General features: G+C 35.3%; 1 protein-coding gene across 1 annotated transcript in view; it reads left to right on the top strand.

Moving 5' to 3' along the window:
• Nucleotides 1-17,598, top strand: part of LOC121324941 (centrosomal protein of 128 kDa-like) — a 42,552-nt gene that overhangs the window by 4,202 nt on the left and 20,752 nt on the right. The window contains exons 7-18 of the mRNA XM_041267153.1: nt 1,126-1,198; nt 1,766-1,882; nt 4,247-4,333; nt 6,981-7,055; nt 7,572-7,704; nt 8,088-8,248; nt 10,168-10,518; nt 11,897-12,547; nt 12,893-13,057; nt 14,950-15,126; nt 15,817-15,876; nt 16,685-16,877. Of these exons, the coding sequence (XP_041123087.1) occupies nt 1,126-1,198; nt 1,766-1,882; nt 4,247-4,333; nt 6,981-7,055; nt 7,572-7,704; nt 8,088-8,248; nt 10,168-10,518; nt 11,897-12,547; nt 12,893-13,057; nt 14,950-15,126; nt 15,817-15,876; nt 16,685-16,877 (2,243 nt within the window). The remainder of the gene's footprint in view (nt 1-1,125; nt 1,199-1,765; nt 1,883-4,246; nt 4,334-6,980; nt 7,056-7,571; nt 7,705-8,087; nt 8,249-10,167; nt 10,519-11,896; nt 12,548-12,892; nt 13,058-14,949; nt 15,127-15,816; nt 15,877-16,684; nt 16,878-17,598) is intronic.

Raw genomic sequence — 17,598 nt, 5'->3', positions numbered from 1 at the left:
AAAAAAAATGACTACAATATAGCGTTTAAACATTACATTCCCTAGTTCGTCTCATTCCCTACAAGATATGTCTTCATTTACTCAGTTTTTCCTCTTCATCAAGAACAAGAACAATATTTTTCCCACTTTTTGACTGCCTCTCCTAATATATCCACACATATTTAAATAGATGCATGTTTACTTGAATTTAGTAATAAACATATTCAAGTGTTATTTAAAACATTGCTTTAATCCACAATTTATCTGACACAGGAAGCATGCTGCTAACTTCAAGTACACTTCAGTATTGGTATAATTAAACTGTGTCATCCAGAGATTTCTGTGTGGCTTGTCTATTTTCATAGCCATGAATAGCCTTTACAAGTATTAAGAATTTTGTGGGTGCCTGAAAAAGCCCGTAGAAGCTATTATTTAGAAAACTAGAACATGAAAACACTGGGACTTGGTAAGGGGTTTATTCATCTTCACACACACACTGCACAGTGTAGTTTTCAGAATGTATTCATGACATGTTATTGAAATAATTTCAGAGGGTCAGATTTGCAAAGCTTTTTACTCCAAACTAAAAAAAATATCTAAAATAAAATAAAAAAGCTAGCATATACTGTAGGAAATATTAATAATGTGCTTGTGAATAAATTGTCCTTTGTCACATGAATCTAATCTACTCTACAGTAGCAGTTAAAATCCTTCAATGCCAAAGAAACGTCAGAGTACATAATTTTTATTAGAGGTTAAGCATTGTAAAACTGGAAAGGAGGGAATATATATCAGAAAGAAATGGAAAGGAAAGTAAATGCAAGCCCAGCCATGAATAATATAGTACTTTACTAGGATACATGGTTAAAAAATATTTAGAAATACTACTAATATCGACACACAAAATCATCCATGGGTAGTTATCACCATTCTGGTCTGGCAGAGTCCCATTTTGTAATATATTGTATCTGTTAATTAGCATTCTTTATCCCCTGAAACACTTAGATTTTCAATCTGGCATCTTCTATGGACATAATGGCACCACGTTAATGTTGGATTGTTTATGGGGCTGGAGCCTTTCTGTATTATCTTGAGAGTTTTTATCAGTGAAATTAAGACGTAGGCGATCAATATGCTCTTTTACAGGACTGAGATTGAAACTAAAAGAACTTTGGAAGATTTGTCCAGCCGACTCCGAGAATCACAGAGGGCAGAAACTGTGAGTTTTATACCTGCTACTTTCATATGTTTTGTATTAACGCTTGATTGTGTGTACTAAATGTTTCGCATCAAAAACTTTTAATTCAAAATGACATCCTTGCATTTCATACCTGGAAACTGAAGTGTGTTAGTTCATGGAAATAAATACTATGTCTTTTTACTGAAATGTAACTTTAACGTGAAAAAACTCAAAAAGGCTATTGTTTTTTTAATGGCGGCTCTAGACCTTTTCTTATTGCTTTAAATACCACGTTTATTTATTTATTTATTCTATGCATAATCCCTCCAGGCAAAAATGATAACTCATGTTGAAATGGGTAAAAAAATAAACAAACATGTAAATAAGCGACTGAAGTAAAAAGAAGATTCTCTAAAGTCATTAAACAGGTCTGCTATCTTGGCTGTGAGGACTTACACACGTTTTCTTAACGCTAACAAATAATGTGAGATCTCCACTTGTGACTAACGATCTTGTTGAGAATGAGAATAGTTGTGCTCATTTGTTAAAGGTATTAAAGCAGTAATAACCTGCACACATGTTGGTTATCTTTCTGGTGGTTTAAAGGTATCTGAACGAGTGGGAAGGCGTCTGCAGGAGATAGAGAGAGAAATGCGTACCGAGCGACAACATGGAGAGAGACGTCAGGATCAGCTCGGACACGTGTCGCTGCAACTACAGGAGGTAAGTCATTGGCTGCATGAAGAAAAACATAAAGATGAAAAAAGAAAGTCATAGGCAATAAATCAAGAGTGGGACAGCGGGCTTGTGACTTTTTTTTAAATATGCTATGATAATCACCATTACAATTTCATAATTGGCACGTTCTGAAAAGTTAGGTTTAGTATATTCTGCACCTGCATATTAAGTCTAATTACTGTTTACTGTTATACAGTACATTAATAAAATAGATTGACAGCTTGAAAATGTACAGTAAAACCTGTATAACTGGATATTTAAACTAAGAAGTCCAATTTTTTTTTTTCTTCCCAATATAAATGAATTATTCGAAGCAGCCATATAGTGTATCTTCAGCATCCACAAACGTTCAGTCTGTTCAGTGACTGGTTACATATCACTCTGGAATCAAGGATTTTACAGTTTTTTTGTATACTCTTTGTGTCCAAAACCAGCTTTTAGGAATGCCTGCCAGTGTGTTTTACCAGATTTCGGCTTTCACGCATATAGACAACTATGACAACCTGTAAATAATTGTACAGAATAACTACTGACAGATAATACAGCACGTGAAGATGCATCCTGACAGCGTTTTAGCATCCTGAAATCAAAAGTGACTTTTTTTGGTGATGTTTTTTGGTTACTTGATAAGTGAATTATAAGATCAGATAGCTAGTTCTGTTCTATTTTTAATTAACATAGTTGGCCACCAGATGGCAGTGTTTAATCTTATGATCAAACATTTTCATTGAACATTTGATTGTAAAGAAAACAAAGCTAGAAAATTGTCATTACACCATCCATATAAAATGGTGCTGAGAGGAATCAAAATCTAATGGAGACTTCAATTAGAATTCATACTTCATAAGCCAGTTCTTTTCAGCTATTATTTATTTTCAGATGTGTGAATTAATTACCTTTATTACACACCAGTAAAATATAATGCAACATGTTTTCAGTTATTAAAGTTATCAACATAAACTGTTTTTTTTTTTAGTTTTTTGTTTTTTTTCTTGTGTTGGATTCCGGCAATCCACTAGTACTGCAACAATACACATGCTCTGAGCAGATATCAACACCTTTTTTATTCACTATCTTATGTCTATGCCATTGGCAACCTGACCGCTCTGGGGTATTCTTTATTTTATCCCTGATACTGACTCTAGATCATGTAATGGGTCATTGTCTGTGAGTAGAAAATCTGTGCCTCGAACCCATCCATGTCCTTGCTGATCTGCTTTGTCAGCACTGAGAGTCACCACTGCACAGCTGGAGGAAGCATCGAAGGAGTTGGTGCTTCAGGTTTCTGATTTCACATGGAAATTGATTGTGAGACTGTCATTTCTGGGAGAATTGAGACAATGACTGGGTTTACATTGTATTCTCACAATAAAAATATCTGTAAAAACCCATGTAAACCTGATCAGGAATCGTGCTTGTGGCTCACAAGATTTCAGCAGTCAAGATCTAGTTCTTCTGACTTAATATCACGTAATCTCCAGCAGAAAGGCCGTACAAAACACACACACACACACACACACACACACACACACAGACACACACAACATTTATATTTATGGACTACTTTAATACTAGAACCGCCACGGTTATACTCATACCTACAACCACCGACGTCAGTCATTATCATGATACATCATCAATATTAAAATGAAAGACAAACTATAGGATACAACCCAAAAGTTTTATTCAAGCACATCATATGAAACATCTGCACAGCTGAAACACTGTATTTAAATGAACAATTAAACATAAAATGGTTTATTTTCTAACATATCACAAATAAAGCACTACTTCAAAAAATGAAAAACTATAATAAAGTAAACATTTCAAAAGAAACTAGTGTGCAAACAGGTTTATGTACATACAAAACTGTAAAAACAAAACGAAAGTAACATCTGATTTATCTTGCGTGTGTGTCACTCGCACCACAGAATCCAGGTTGAGCTACAGCAGCCTGCAGCTTTGCAGTTTTCTGATCGAAATGTTTCTGCTGAAGCGTTGTGGCTTCAAGATGAAATCTCTCCTGATATTTTCCCTTGTGCATTTCTTGTACAAAATGAAGGAATTTATGTATATAGAGTTGATTGATTAATAGAGATAACAACAGGCTTGTATATATATATAAAAAAAATAGAATATTGTAATATTTGAGTCATATTATTTGCTCCTGAAGTAGTTCAGTGGTCAATAAGGGTTTATCAGCCAGTATTGTTTTTTTTCAAATATTTAATCTGTAAAAATAGTCTTTGTTCTTTATGGAAACATAATAGCTTGATTCCTGTTTGTGTAAAAAAAAAAAAAAAAAAAAAAAAAAAAGAAAGGAAAAACTCTGAACCTTTGTCATGTTAGGCTTTGAAAAAACATGACGTGAAAGGCAGTGAAATGGAGGAGGTGATGAAGAACAAGCTTTTGAAAGCAGAATGTGAAAAGAGCCAGGTAAGAATGTCCTTGTTTTGCACAGACATGGTGAAGTGTTTTTATTAGAACTCTTTTTTTTTTTTTTTCCCCTGTAAAGAGATTGTCCCCTTCCTTCATTAGGACCCCCTGGACACTCCAGCAATGCTCCAGCCTCATCACAGATAGCTGTATGACTCACAGCAAGAGGTCTGTGATAGTTTGTTAGCTACTCTCTTCTATCGCTGTCTCGAGTACAAGTACTCCCCTCATCAGTTTGGAAAGTGGCAGTTGCCACCCAAGTCGAGAAACTCATCACTTCCCTGATTTGTCTAAAACATTCAAGTACACTTTTGGGTTGTGTCAACATGGTTTTTTCTGCTATTTTTATGTCAACTATGGTAGAATATTTTATCACACTTTTGTTTAGAGGTTATGTTACTATGTAACCTGGTAAGTCCACTGTTAGGCTGGTCTATGAAACTTTTTGCCCATTCTGTGGTCCCTTGACCTCACTGGTGGGTTCACTACTGTGATAGTTACTGAACACATCTCATAAATGGCCAAGTCTTTAAAAATATAATAATATATATTTGTATGGTTTTTATGGAATTTTTAAATCACTGCAAGTTTTTCCTGACGTAACTTTTACATGGCATTTTGTAATCTCAAGTAAGTATCTGTGAAACCTGTGGACCCATGCCCTGATTTCTAGGTGGGTGCAAGATGATCTTGTCCACTGGAATGCATGCTTTATGAATTGAAGGCTAGAGACGGATGTAGAAAGTGTGTTTCTTTTCTCTCTTCTTTCTTCTCTTCTTAGTATAAAAATGGGAGAAACCCCTTCAGTCAAAAACCTCTTGCAAAATAATGTTAGATTAAAATGATAAAAATAACATGTTGTCACTTTAACTTTAACTTTCCAGAAACAATTTAATCTACAGGTCATGGTTTAGAGGAAGAAAAATAAAGCTCACATACGATAGTTGCTGCCCAGTGCAAAGTAAAAACAATTCTTACAGAAAACACACAGTCTTTTACTCTAATGTTATGTGAGTGCCATAGGAATTGAATCAGCCATCTTAAAATAAAAACAGCCTGTCTACGTTATAGACAATATGCGCACCAAGAAAATAAGCTAAACATATTTGAAACTGTAAAATATTGATCGGTGCCATTACATAAATAAGCAGCTGATTATGTTTTTTCTTTGAAAAAGAACATTAGGAAAGACACTACCATTGAAATGTGTCAGGTTATGACAGAATCTGCTAATGGCTTCTTCAGCCCCTTTCCTGTATTAAGAAGTATTGGAAAAGCAGGAAACAGGTGTCCTTTAAAACCTTTGACTGCATCAAATAAAAATGCATTTGCAGTTATCACATTTTCAAGATGCAGGTTTGTTTTGGTAGAAAATGTTATTAAATGAACCATTTCATTTAGTAAACACTCACTACCTCGCTGCCTGTAGCTCTTACTTTAAGCAGATTTTTTTGAAGCACCAGAGATTTCTTTGTATTTGGATTGTGGGATATATTTATTTTTTATGCAGTTTTTCATTGGGTTCAATCATAGGTTGAGGGATTTATAGTCTCTTCGTGCTGCAGTTATGTGCTTCAATTGAGTAGTAAACAAATGAATGTTATCCCTTACCCATCAGATTAGAGTAGAACTACAGCCACTCGGAGAAAGCTGCAGTTACTAAAATAAGGATCTTCATCTATCTATTCCTCATGCTGTCTATTTTACAAAAAAAGAGTGAGTTATGAATTTCATTGATACACAAATAAACTAAGTGATGTTCAAGAATTGTGGGGAACCCTCTGTCCTTTTGGTCAAGCCTGTGGAATACCAGTTGAAGTAGAACCAGTGATCTGATTTGAATAACACTTTGTGCAAATGCATAGTTTGGTTTCTGTTAATCAAGAAAACTACAGCATGCTTTGCATTGTTCTCAAAGGTACCATGTCTGTGTAAGGGAGTCTGCTGTGCATGGAATGGTCTGAATGTGGCACAATTTCATATTCATTGCAGAGGAGAGCCTTGGTAAACAAAAGAGCTAAATGGATTTTTCCAACTCTAGCTCACGTCTGCTGACACAAATTTTTCTTCAGGTGGCAGAGATGAAACGCCCCCCTGCAAAGGAAACTGCTACCAATTCCTTCCTATCAATATTATAGGTGGAATGACTCTACGCTATGTAATTTGCGCAGCTAGATTTTAATATTTATAAGCAGAGACAGATTCTTATTCCCGTTTCTATTCTCTGGAGTATTTTTTCATAAATTTTCAGTACTGTGTCCGACTTAGCTAGAGCTGCTCTGGTATATCGGAATATGATTCAGACTTGGTTTCTGTAGTAGGAGTAGCACTGAATAGTCATTCATCATTTTGTTATACTCATCAAAATCTCAAAATTTTCCAACACTGGTTTACTATGCCTCTTTTTAGGATTCCTGGATGGTGTTAAAAGAAATCCTAGTATATAGATGTGGATAATTTTTCAGATAAGGAATGTCTGACTTGCAAAATCAATTTGGTGAAATTAGTTTAAAAGAAAATAAAATAGTTCCCATCACCATCACCTAAGGGCATGGGACCAGTGTAATGGCAGAATTCAATATAGCTAGTATAGATGATTAATAATGGACTTGGTCTTTGTTATTTTATGAATAATCGTAACCGTAAGATTGAACAAGAGCTGGAGCGAACTCGGAGACGTCTGGACCAGTCTGAAGGGGGTCGGGACACTCTTCTTCAACAGGTATTGGTTTTAGCAAATTTGACCAATTGTCTATTATATAAATCAGGCCAAATCTCATGTTGAGCTTAAATCATATTTGATAATGCATTCTGAACCAGTAAGTATCGGTGAGGCTGCTAGTGAACTGTGAAACTCAAGGTCAATGCGTATTCATAAGGAAATGCTTCACTGCTGACACCTGCATTGATAGAATGGCTACAGTATGAACGGAGATTGCCCAAATGGACTGCAAAGTTTATTTGCAAGAATGAAATTGCCCAGTGTTCCGTGCACAAAGCCTCTTGGGTGAGTATTACAAGAAACATTCTTACAAATTGAAGGTAGTGAGTAAATGTTCTGTTATTTGTCAGTATGCGTTGATATCGTTTGCCGTTATAAGTAGGATAAATTAGGAACAAAATATGTGCATCCAATATTGAGCCAAAGGGTCACCATTCGGGGGCTAGTTTGTACATACCAGCAATCTAATACTTCACTGTAACCCACAGCGCTTAAACGTTTTCAAATTGTGTTTAGGTCGATGACCTACGCACACAGCTTTTGAAAACCGAGCAAGATCGCCTGGACATGCAGCAGCAGATTTCTCAGATTGCTCTTCTCCAGAGAAGTCGTAATGAAGAAGAGGAGGATCAAAGAATGCTAAGAGCAGGTAAGAGCCCATGTGCTTGCCTTCAAAATGATCACTGAGTAACATGTCTACAATCAAGACAATCATTTTATCTGAGAAACAACATAGGTTTTATAATCTATGATTGAGTGTTTTTGAAGTTAACGGATTATTAATGGAATTGTCTTGTTTTGAATTAATGTTTTCATTATGCTTTCTAAAAGGCTTATTTTTTTTTTTAAATAAAGTTTACATCACAGTGGTGTAACAGTAATTTAAAACATATTACAGTAGCTGAAATACTTAAACATGTAAAACAGAAAAATATATATTTCAGAAAGTAAATAATTGTTGATGAAATAAAATGAATTGGTCTTTATGTAGCTCCATTTATATATTTATGTGTTTATTAATTTTATTTTCAGTGACTGATCGATCTGACCGTGAGAAGCAAGAGCTGGAAAAACAGATACAAGAACTGAGGTTGCAGCTCAGTCAAAATGTTGTCATGTCTGAAGTAGAGGAGCTGAAAAGATGCATTGAGCGTAAAGAGAGGGAGAAAGCTCAACTCTCTGGACATATTGAGGTAGTGTTGTGTTTCTTCAGAAACCGATATGTTTTATAAACATTTAATGATATCATCTTATTATCTACTTATTGGACTTTAGCACATCTACCCCTCAGTCTTATTATTTTCTGACAAACTCTTTAAATCCAGTATACATAAAATAACACATAAGAAACCACTTTACGTGACACATAAATCCGAGCACTCATTTGTGGTGCTGAAAAAATCAATACAATATGAAATTAGCATGGAACTGATTTAATCAATTAACAATTCAAATTGTGTAAATAGAATTCTACCTATGCATGAACCTGGTAATGTTTTGTTTTCACATGTGATCATGCTGGAAGTCCAAAAACACACATCTTTAGCAGTAGCGCATATGAGAAGGACTTCATGCTCTGGAGGATTAGTCAGTGCTATTTTCAATCTAGAATTAATTCACTTTAAGAAGCTATATTGGATAATGAAAACAAATGTATACATAAAATATATATTTTTTTTTAATGGTTTGTGAAAAGCTGGTTATGACTACACAGCAGGCACTTTCCCTATAGCTTATTTGTATGACACTGGCATTACCAGGATTACAATGGTGAAAGACACTGGTGGTGTAGTCTTGAGGAATGCATATATCAATGTATGAATGCATTTTCCTTGAACCCAGTTTAACATCGCTTCCCAGAGATTTACGCAGCTTGTAACAACAAAGAAAACAGTTCTGTAAAATCTTCTAATGTTATTATTTGCCAGTCAACCCTGTTGATTTTATTTTGCAGTACATTTGTCTCTGGTACAGTGGAGGAAATATGTAGAATTGTCTTTTGTTTTTTGTTTTTTTAAAGAGCAAAATAAGAAATGCTAACTGACCATTATGCTGCTGCTTTAAACCATATGTTTTATTTTGCCTATATGAGGTTTCTTTTAGTGTACCTTTTTTTTTTTTTTTTACAATTTAGAGGATACTAATATTTTTATATTTTGAGACTATTCTTAAATCTAGTTTCTAATTAGATATTTAGTATTCATGGAATTTTTTTCCAGGTTGAAAATAGAATACTGCAATAAGGTGTAGACAAGCTCAAGCAGGTTCGTAATTCTGTTGTCTTCAGTCACAACTGAGGTATTATTGTGTACAGTGTAATATACTATAACTAGAGTGTACTGCCTCCCGTGTATATAACACACATCCCACTAATAACATTCTCCTGCAATTTGTAAAAGTGTGCCTGATCAGAAGATGTCAGTGAACATTTTTAGTGCATCTGCAAAGTATAATTATTTGCTGTGTAGTGTTAAATAGATAAATCCTGGAAAAAGGTCTTAAAATATCAAAGCATCAGCAAAATCACCAAAATACACAGTCTTGCACAGTAAGCCTAATTTTAAAACAAAAAAAGCTTAATGAGACCACTGTGAAGCCTACAGTGTAGGCTGTTATAGACTTTATAAAAAATACATTAGCTTTTTGGCTTATAAAATGTCTATAAATAAATGTTCAGATTTTAACTGTCCTTGGGCTAATGCTTTGCTCGTAACATTTGACGTGATTTGCGTAAATGGCATCAGAAACAACACTAACAAACATTATTGTATGAATAACATACAATAATAGTATAAATAAAATAATAACAAACACAATAATAATAATAGCAATGAGCTGGTCTACTTGAAAACGAATCCTACGTTTTTCTAGTGCTGGGACAAATGCTGAAATATTTGAACAAACGTTTGAAATGTATTGGGAACTGTAGTGTTTTCCAGCTAAATCAAAATGTAAAAATGAAAGAATATTCAAATAATTGTTTGCTTAAAAAAAAAAGTGTAAATTTTCTTCCCGGTACTGCATTTTTTAAACCAAGTATTTCTTATATATATATATTTTTTTTAATATATACTGGAATTATTTTTTCAAATTATTGCTTTTTCTTTGATAGATGCTGACATCAGACCTCGATAAGAGGGAGAAACAGCAGCTGAGGATGCTTGATCAGCTGAAAGAAATCCAGAACCGTTACGAAGACTGTGAGACGGACCGAAAGCGCATGGAGCTCCACATTGAGGATTTGGACACTCAACTGAAGGACTATGGCAGGGAGGCTGAGAAGCATGTGAACCAACTTAAACAGGCCGAACTCCTGAAGGAGGAGAGTGACAAAAAGAAAGAAGAACTGAAAGCTAAAGCCCATGAGTCTATCAGGCACTGGAAACTAAAGTGTAAGAAACTTGAACGTGATCTGGAGAAGCAGAACGAGACGGCAGAGCTAACTATGGACAAAAACAAGCAGGTAGTTAACTGGGAAAATTAGATACTTTAAAAAAGCACTTAGGATCCTATTTTCCTCAACAGAATAGAACACTGTAGCAGTGATACAGACATCAGTAAACATTACTTAAAATATTAGAATTGAATTGGCTACTTTCATATATAAAATATGTTTTATTACATTCTGTGGCCTTTTTCCCATCTGCATAGATCTTTATTTTCCATTTGTTAGATTTCATTTTTATTCATTTTGATTAATCTTGGATCATTTCTGTGTCTGCGTTTTTAATTTCTATACTACTTCTTCCTCTCTCTTTAAAGACTGTCTGAGATTTCCACAGGTATGGGGTAGACATACATTATTTCCACTAACCTGTGTGGTCCGGTGGTGCAATGTATGTAGATTCAGTTTCTGTGGTGTGTTTCTTTTGTTTGTTCTCAAGGCGTGTTTCTGTGTGAGATTTACTTCAATGTAACAGCAGACCAGCCTCCTGGTACTTTGCTGCATTAAACAACTATTTCAGATAGGTATCAGGTTTTGAGTTGTCACAGTTGTCATACAGAGGGTATGACATATGCTGTATATCTGTAGTGCTAACCCTTTGTTTGTTTTTTTTTTTTTTTAATGAATTACATGGTAATGGTGGCACATTAACACATAAGGTACGCAATATTGCAGATGCAGGAAGGAGAAGCATGCTGTCAGTCATTATATACAATGATTACATTGCCTTTGATTGACTGGTATCTCCTTCACCTTAAACTCCCACTCTTCTTCTTTGGGTGTCAGGCAGTATCTTTTTTGTTATATTTGCCACTCACACCTCCCACAGTCTTTAGTTGTTAATTAGGTGTTAATTTCATTTAAATACAATTTCACTAGTATTGGGTACTTTGATAAAACTAAGAAGACAAGTGGAATTAAAGTTTGTGCAGCGACATGTTGAAACTCTTCAGCTTGACTCAATTCTTAATGTTCATTAATTAGGTGTTAATTTCATTTAAATACAATTTCACTAGTACTGGGTACTTTGATAAAACTAAGAAGACAAGTGGAATTAAAGTTTGTGCAGTGACACATTGAAAATCTTCAGCTTGACTCAATTCATTTGATCCACACAATACCTGTCAGCTGGAGTCAGCTTTTATTAGGTAAACTTCTACCTTCTAGTGTCTGTCATCCGGTACTAGGCTGTCTTTGTACCTTTCTATAGCAAGCAGTACATTTGCAGAGCCCATTTACAATAAGCATAAGACACACACCACATATAAAGGCTAAGTATATTCCATGTTTTGACTTTGAGAGGTTGATTGGTACATTTAATTTCAATATAATTAATCCATTTCAAATTTGAAAAAAAATATAAAAATATACTAATGGTCAATGCAACTTCACATAGGTGACCAAAGAAAAGGAAACTCTACAAGGGCAGCTCCACTCGGTCATGCTACAGATGGAAAACCTTCGCAAGGAGCTGAGTGACGTCATCTCAAAACTGGCACAAAAAGAAGAGGACATTCGCCGTAAAGATGTTGAGCTCAATGAGACAAAATCTCAGCATATGGACTTGGAGCATGAGATTAGAGAGGTGCGGGAAGTTGCCAGCAAGCTCGAGAACGAGGTTCAAAACCAGAACTTGTTGCATTTACAACTGAAGGGCGATAACGAGGCACTGGAGAGTGAGGTTCTTGTGTTAAGAAGGAAAAATGAAAAGGATTGGGGGACACTGCTAGAGATGCAAGGGGAGATTAAACACCTGAGTGCCATTCGGGCTGAGCTGACCAGCAGACTTTCTGATGAGGAAATAGCCAGGAAGGAGTTGACGAAAGACCTTGCTGCCCTCCAAAGCGCACATGACTCTGGCCAAGAGGAACTGCTCTCTGTGCGCAGCCAGATCAAACTCGAAAGGGATCTGCATCATAGAGAGCTGGCAGCTCTCAGATCGGAGATGGAAAATTTGAAAATGAAACATGAAAAGAATATTCAGGAGGCTCTCCGGCTTTTTAGACAAGAAAGGGATGAGCAGGAAAACCACATAAGAACTTTCAAGGTAACAGTGCAGAATTGGCAATATGTTTTTTTTTTTTTTTTTAAACAGTTCCTTGGAAAGTGTGACAGTTCTGGTTTTGGGTCAGAAGTCATTCCCAAGTAATAGTATTCAGAAGTAAAACACAATCTGTATAGTAGCACAAATAATGCATGCTTGTTAAAATATAAAATTCTTTACTAGACATTAAATAAAACTAGAAATGTTGTTAATGATGGTTATTTTATGAAGTTAAGACAGTACGAAGTACTGCACTTAATATCAACTTGTATTGTTAGTTAATTTACTTGTAATACAATCAGGTTTATCAACAGTGAAAAACAGGTGGATAATTTTCTTTTCCTTCAGGCTGAAGCAACAGAGGACAAAAACTTAGTTAAAGCACAGCGTCGGCAGCTGGAAAAGATGAAGATTGAATGTGACAAACTGACAGAGGAATTAACCCAGAGTGAAGAGGGACACAGTAAGCTCAAGAGGAAGTACCAGCTGCTGAAGCAGGAGCTGGAAGAAAAGGTGAGCTCCCCTCAACCTTTACAGAGAGCCAGGATTCATTACGGCTGTCTGTCATTGTGGAGAAACACGGCTTTAAGAGCTTTGCTCTCACATTTATACATCTTTGTCTTTTAAAATAATATTTTTAAGTGAGTTACATGGAATTTTTTTTTTTATAAATCAATAGTTTTATTTGCAAGTGTAAGTGAAAATGAAATCTTAAATAACCAGGTTTTATGAAGATACCTTTAGATAAGCAGTACATATGGCATACGACCCGTTTAAAGTAATTGTAGCTAACAAAAACATTCCGTACATTTTCTCCACAATGCATACGACTCAATGTGCAGTTTTAAACAAAATAAATTAGCTAACATGTATTTTAATTTTAAATGATGATTATCTGGTACTACATTAGGTTAAATCTCTGTTTAGCAGCTTAATTACTTCATATGTCTTTTGGAAGTTGACTGGATGTACAGCACTGAAGTGACTGCAAAAATGTTCTAGAAATATTCTTCTCCAACAGCTTCAAATAAACTACCAGTAGAAAAAATCTAAATTCACCTTTACCATAATGTGTGTGTTTTTCAAGGAAAATCTGAAACCAACAAAATAATAACAATATATATTACGTAGGATTTACTATTCTTGTTAACGACTTTTACATATGACTTCTGAAAAGGACAAAAATTTTAATTTTAATAAAACTACATTGAATTACATGCTCCTTTGTCATAGGAGCTTACTGTGATTGGCATGGTATGATTACAACCTGACTCACAAAGTGAAGCAATTCCTTTATGCTCGGCCTTAGCTAATAAATTAAAGTCTACAGGATATTTGAATATAAAAAAAAAAAAAAAAAAGATTTCTTTGGGTAATTGCAAATTAAATGATGTTAACTTTGAAATGTATCGTGTCTTTTTTTAAAGCTAGAGGTAAGCTCTTTCTTTAGATATACAGAAGACACTTGGGACCTCGCTGAATGACATTAGTGGAGAAAAGCTATATATCTCTGAGCATTTTGGTAGGTAGAGTAGCTTCATGATGTGCTCCAAATTGTTTTCACCGTTGGCCCATATAGGAGATGCTGTTTTTTTATCATTCAGAGATTTAATCCCATGTGTTGTGGGGGTCATGGTCACTTCAGTTTGCTTCAGGTGCAGCATCCATTCCTGGCAGGATGTTGTAAACCTCTGATTGGAGCATCATCACTACGAGGGCAAAATGCTCTTAAAACTGCAGTGGTGCTTCTCTTGGTAATTTAATAAAGGCAAATGGGACCTGGTGGAAAAAGATATCCTCCAGCATAGTCATAGCAGGTCCACGCTAAACGTCCCAATACATTTTAATAAAGATGTATTGCAGGGCTGCAGGATGTCTGCGCCGAAGAAGTGCTCTCCTTCCACTCTGTGTGAGTTAAAGGTCATCACTGCCACTGTGCTGCCCCCCCCCCCCCCCCCCCCCCCCATAAAACATAAACTACACAACTTACTATAAATACAAACTTGCAATTGTGACCTGCACAAAAAATCCATTAAAAAGTAAAATAAACAAAATTCTACAGTTTTAGACAAAGCCAGCGCAAACCTTGATGATCTATATGTTAAGTGTGCCTGGAAGATTTTTTTTATTTAGAGCATCTAAGAAGAAAAGTAACTTTTATTTATTTATTTATTAATTTTTTTAAACTAAAATTAGTTTTCAAGAGTCGAACAACGGTATTGTATTTTACAGTATCGCTGCTGAGTATTGGCAATGTTTGAATACTGACAAACCTTATGAACTTTGAAAAGTCAACATTTTCTTTAACAAATTAAAGTTTATTTTTTCATCTTACTGCCTGTAAAGAAACAATGGGGGGTGGGTGGGGGGGGCTGTTACTTATATCTAACTCTTCTCATTTCCAGGGGAAAATAGTCACCAATGGTGGTGATCGACTGAAACGTATGGAAGGAACAATTGTGGAACTCCAGGAACAACTTGGTTTACTGGAAACTGAGCAAGAGTCCATACTTTGCACAATAGGAATTGAAATTGACTCTGCATGTGAAGTCTTTTCAAGGGACTCAGATGAACAATTCAAAGTAATAATTATTTCATGTTGTTTTATGCATTAGTTGTAATATAATAAATAAACTGAGTTGTTCAATATAACATTTAAAGGTATCACTGATTTTATATGTTTAATTATTTTCACTAATTTAAATGTTGCTTGAACGAAACCATAGGGCCTCTGAAAAACATTGTTTTTACATCAGATTACATGAAATATTGCCAATGCCTACCACAGTCTGTTCTCTATCAGGGACCAACCTATAATTTAGCTGTAATCCGTGGTTAAAGTTATTTACCCTAAAGGATTGTTTTTTTAACTTAAAGTTAAGTTGACTTAGTACTTCAAATATGGGATTAAATTACATGGTTTTGAACTTCAATTTAGATCAACTATTCCTGCCAATAACTAACTTAATTTTATGCTTTAAAACAAGCAACAAGGTTATCGTAATACAGTACTATTGAATTATGAAGTAGTGCAATAAAGAAAATAAAGGCCTTTGGATTATATCTCAGCAATCTTTTTGTCAGAATTGCATTAAGATAACCCTAAGCAATCTGTAATTAGAAAGCATGAGATTGACTGCTTTCAATGTTGTTTTGACTTGAAATTAAATTGTAATGCCACCACCAAACTCGTCTGCTGAGAACAGCTTTTTAATGATTCATTTTAAAAATCACTCTAGAGGACACGTTACAGTAATTACATTTGTTTATAGGCAATATCACTTACACCTGGCTTGCAGAAGGACCCTCATCGCTGGCTGGCTGAAATGAAGGTAACGTAATTAATACAGTAATGCCCATTGTACCAAATTGTTGAAATTGTGCTACCAATAAGAAAAGGCTTCAGCTCAAAAGTTTTATGTTCAGATGTTTGTTTTTTTTTTGTTCTCAATTACAACGTATTCCTGTGTTTCATAATACAGTCTCTTCGTGGTTTGAAGTGAGCGTGTAAACATATAAACATTTCTGTGAAATTCTAAGGTGATTGGTAACATAACAAATGATTGCATGCACCAGCATTCTGCAGTACCTCAATAATGTAAGATCCAAGCCGGGGACAGGTTTCATGGTGTTGCCAAATGGTCTGGTGGACAACTACAGAAAAGTCAATAGACTTTGCGATCATGAATGAGCCCATGAGCTCTGGATGTTGAACTTGAATAGTTAATGAATAATGAGTTCAGCATAAACTTCAGGGTTCAAGGAAGTTGCTGTTGTTGATTTTATGTACTCTACTGACATTGTGTTAGAGACATTTGCTGCCTTACAATCATTATTTGTTGCATTTCTATTTATTTATACTTGTTTTCAGCAGATTTTTCTGACTTGTGATTGTTTTTTCACAGCATTGTTCTGTGTTGGACATTAAACCTGGAATGAAAAGCAAATTGATCAAAATTTAATGAACATGATTAATGCTCTGCTTGCAACACTTTTTTTCCTTAAAACTAAAAATGAGAGAACATAGAGTACCATATTTTACATAGTTCCTTTTTTTTTTTTGGTTAATACAGCAATATGCATTTTTCAAAACCTTGAATACATGAAGACTGACGCTCTTGTTTGTCCTCTTTGCTACAGACGAAGCTGCAGTGGTTGTGTGAGGAGGCGAAGGAGAGAGAGGGGCAAGAAAAGAGGCTGCGACGTCATCTCCAACAGAGCCGGGAGCAGCTCAAGGGCCTCAAACAGAATAAGGAATCAGAGCGGCAACTTCTGATTGGGCAAATCACAAAGCAGGAGCAGCTACTTGAAGAGATTCACAGAGAAAAGAGAGGTTGGTTATTTACTACATTCTCTGTTGTCTTTCAAAAAGAGTTTTTGTTGAAGTACCAGCAGACTAAACAAAAGCTCTGAAAACTAGTTTATGAGACTAACGTCAGCAGCCATGTGATCGACAAAGGTACCTGCTCGGTACAGTTCAAGATACCTAGTGCTCCCCTGAACCAGAGGGCTCTTTGTGGCTATACGTCATGACAGTACTTCAGTGTAAATTGTGATCTCCGCAAACACTATGGCAGGCCTGGTATCATGTATGCACATCATGCACACTGGAAATGATTGTGTTGACACGTGCATTTACATGCATGCTTATATACACATCTCTGAACACCCCTTCATTGTTTGGAGCAATGTAGTTGATTTATATTATGTCAAATTCAGGTTTAATATGTGTGATTTGTTTCAATGAAATAACTGAGTCATAATCAAACTATGTTATGACCTACAGTAGCAATGCAGGGAGCCAACAATTGAAACCTGATATAATAAGAAAAAAATATATATATTTGTCAAATTCCAAGCCTTTTAATATATTAGAGAATCACAAAGGTGAAAGCCTCTTCAGGCTAAACAGTCGGTAAAAGGGCTACAAAGTGCATTTCTGATGAGAGAAATGAACTGCTAGCTGCTTTTACATTGTAGTTAAATCTGTTCTACTGAACACTAAACACTGTGGGGGAAGCACCTGAAAAGAGTGTTCTTTGTAAGAAATAGCT

The sequence above is a fragment of the Polyodon spathula genome, chromosome 12 (genome assembly GCF_017654505.1).
Source record: "Polyodon spathula isolate WHYD16114869_AA chromosome 12, ASM1765450v1, whole genome shotgun sequence".
Classification (NCBI taxonomy): domain Eukaryota; kingdom Metazoa; phylum Chordata; class Actinopteri; order Acipenseriformes; family Polyodontidae; genus Polyodon; species Polyodon spathula.
The sequence above is the reverse complement of the archived record's forward strand: the minus strand, read 5'-3'. Positions and strand labels throughout refer to the sequence as shown.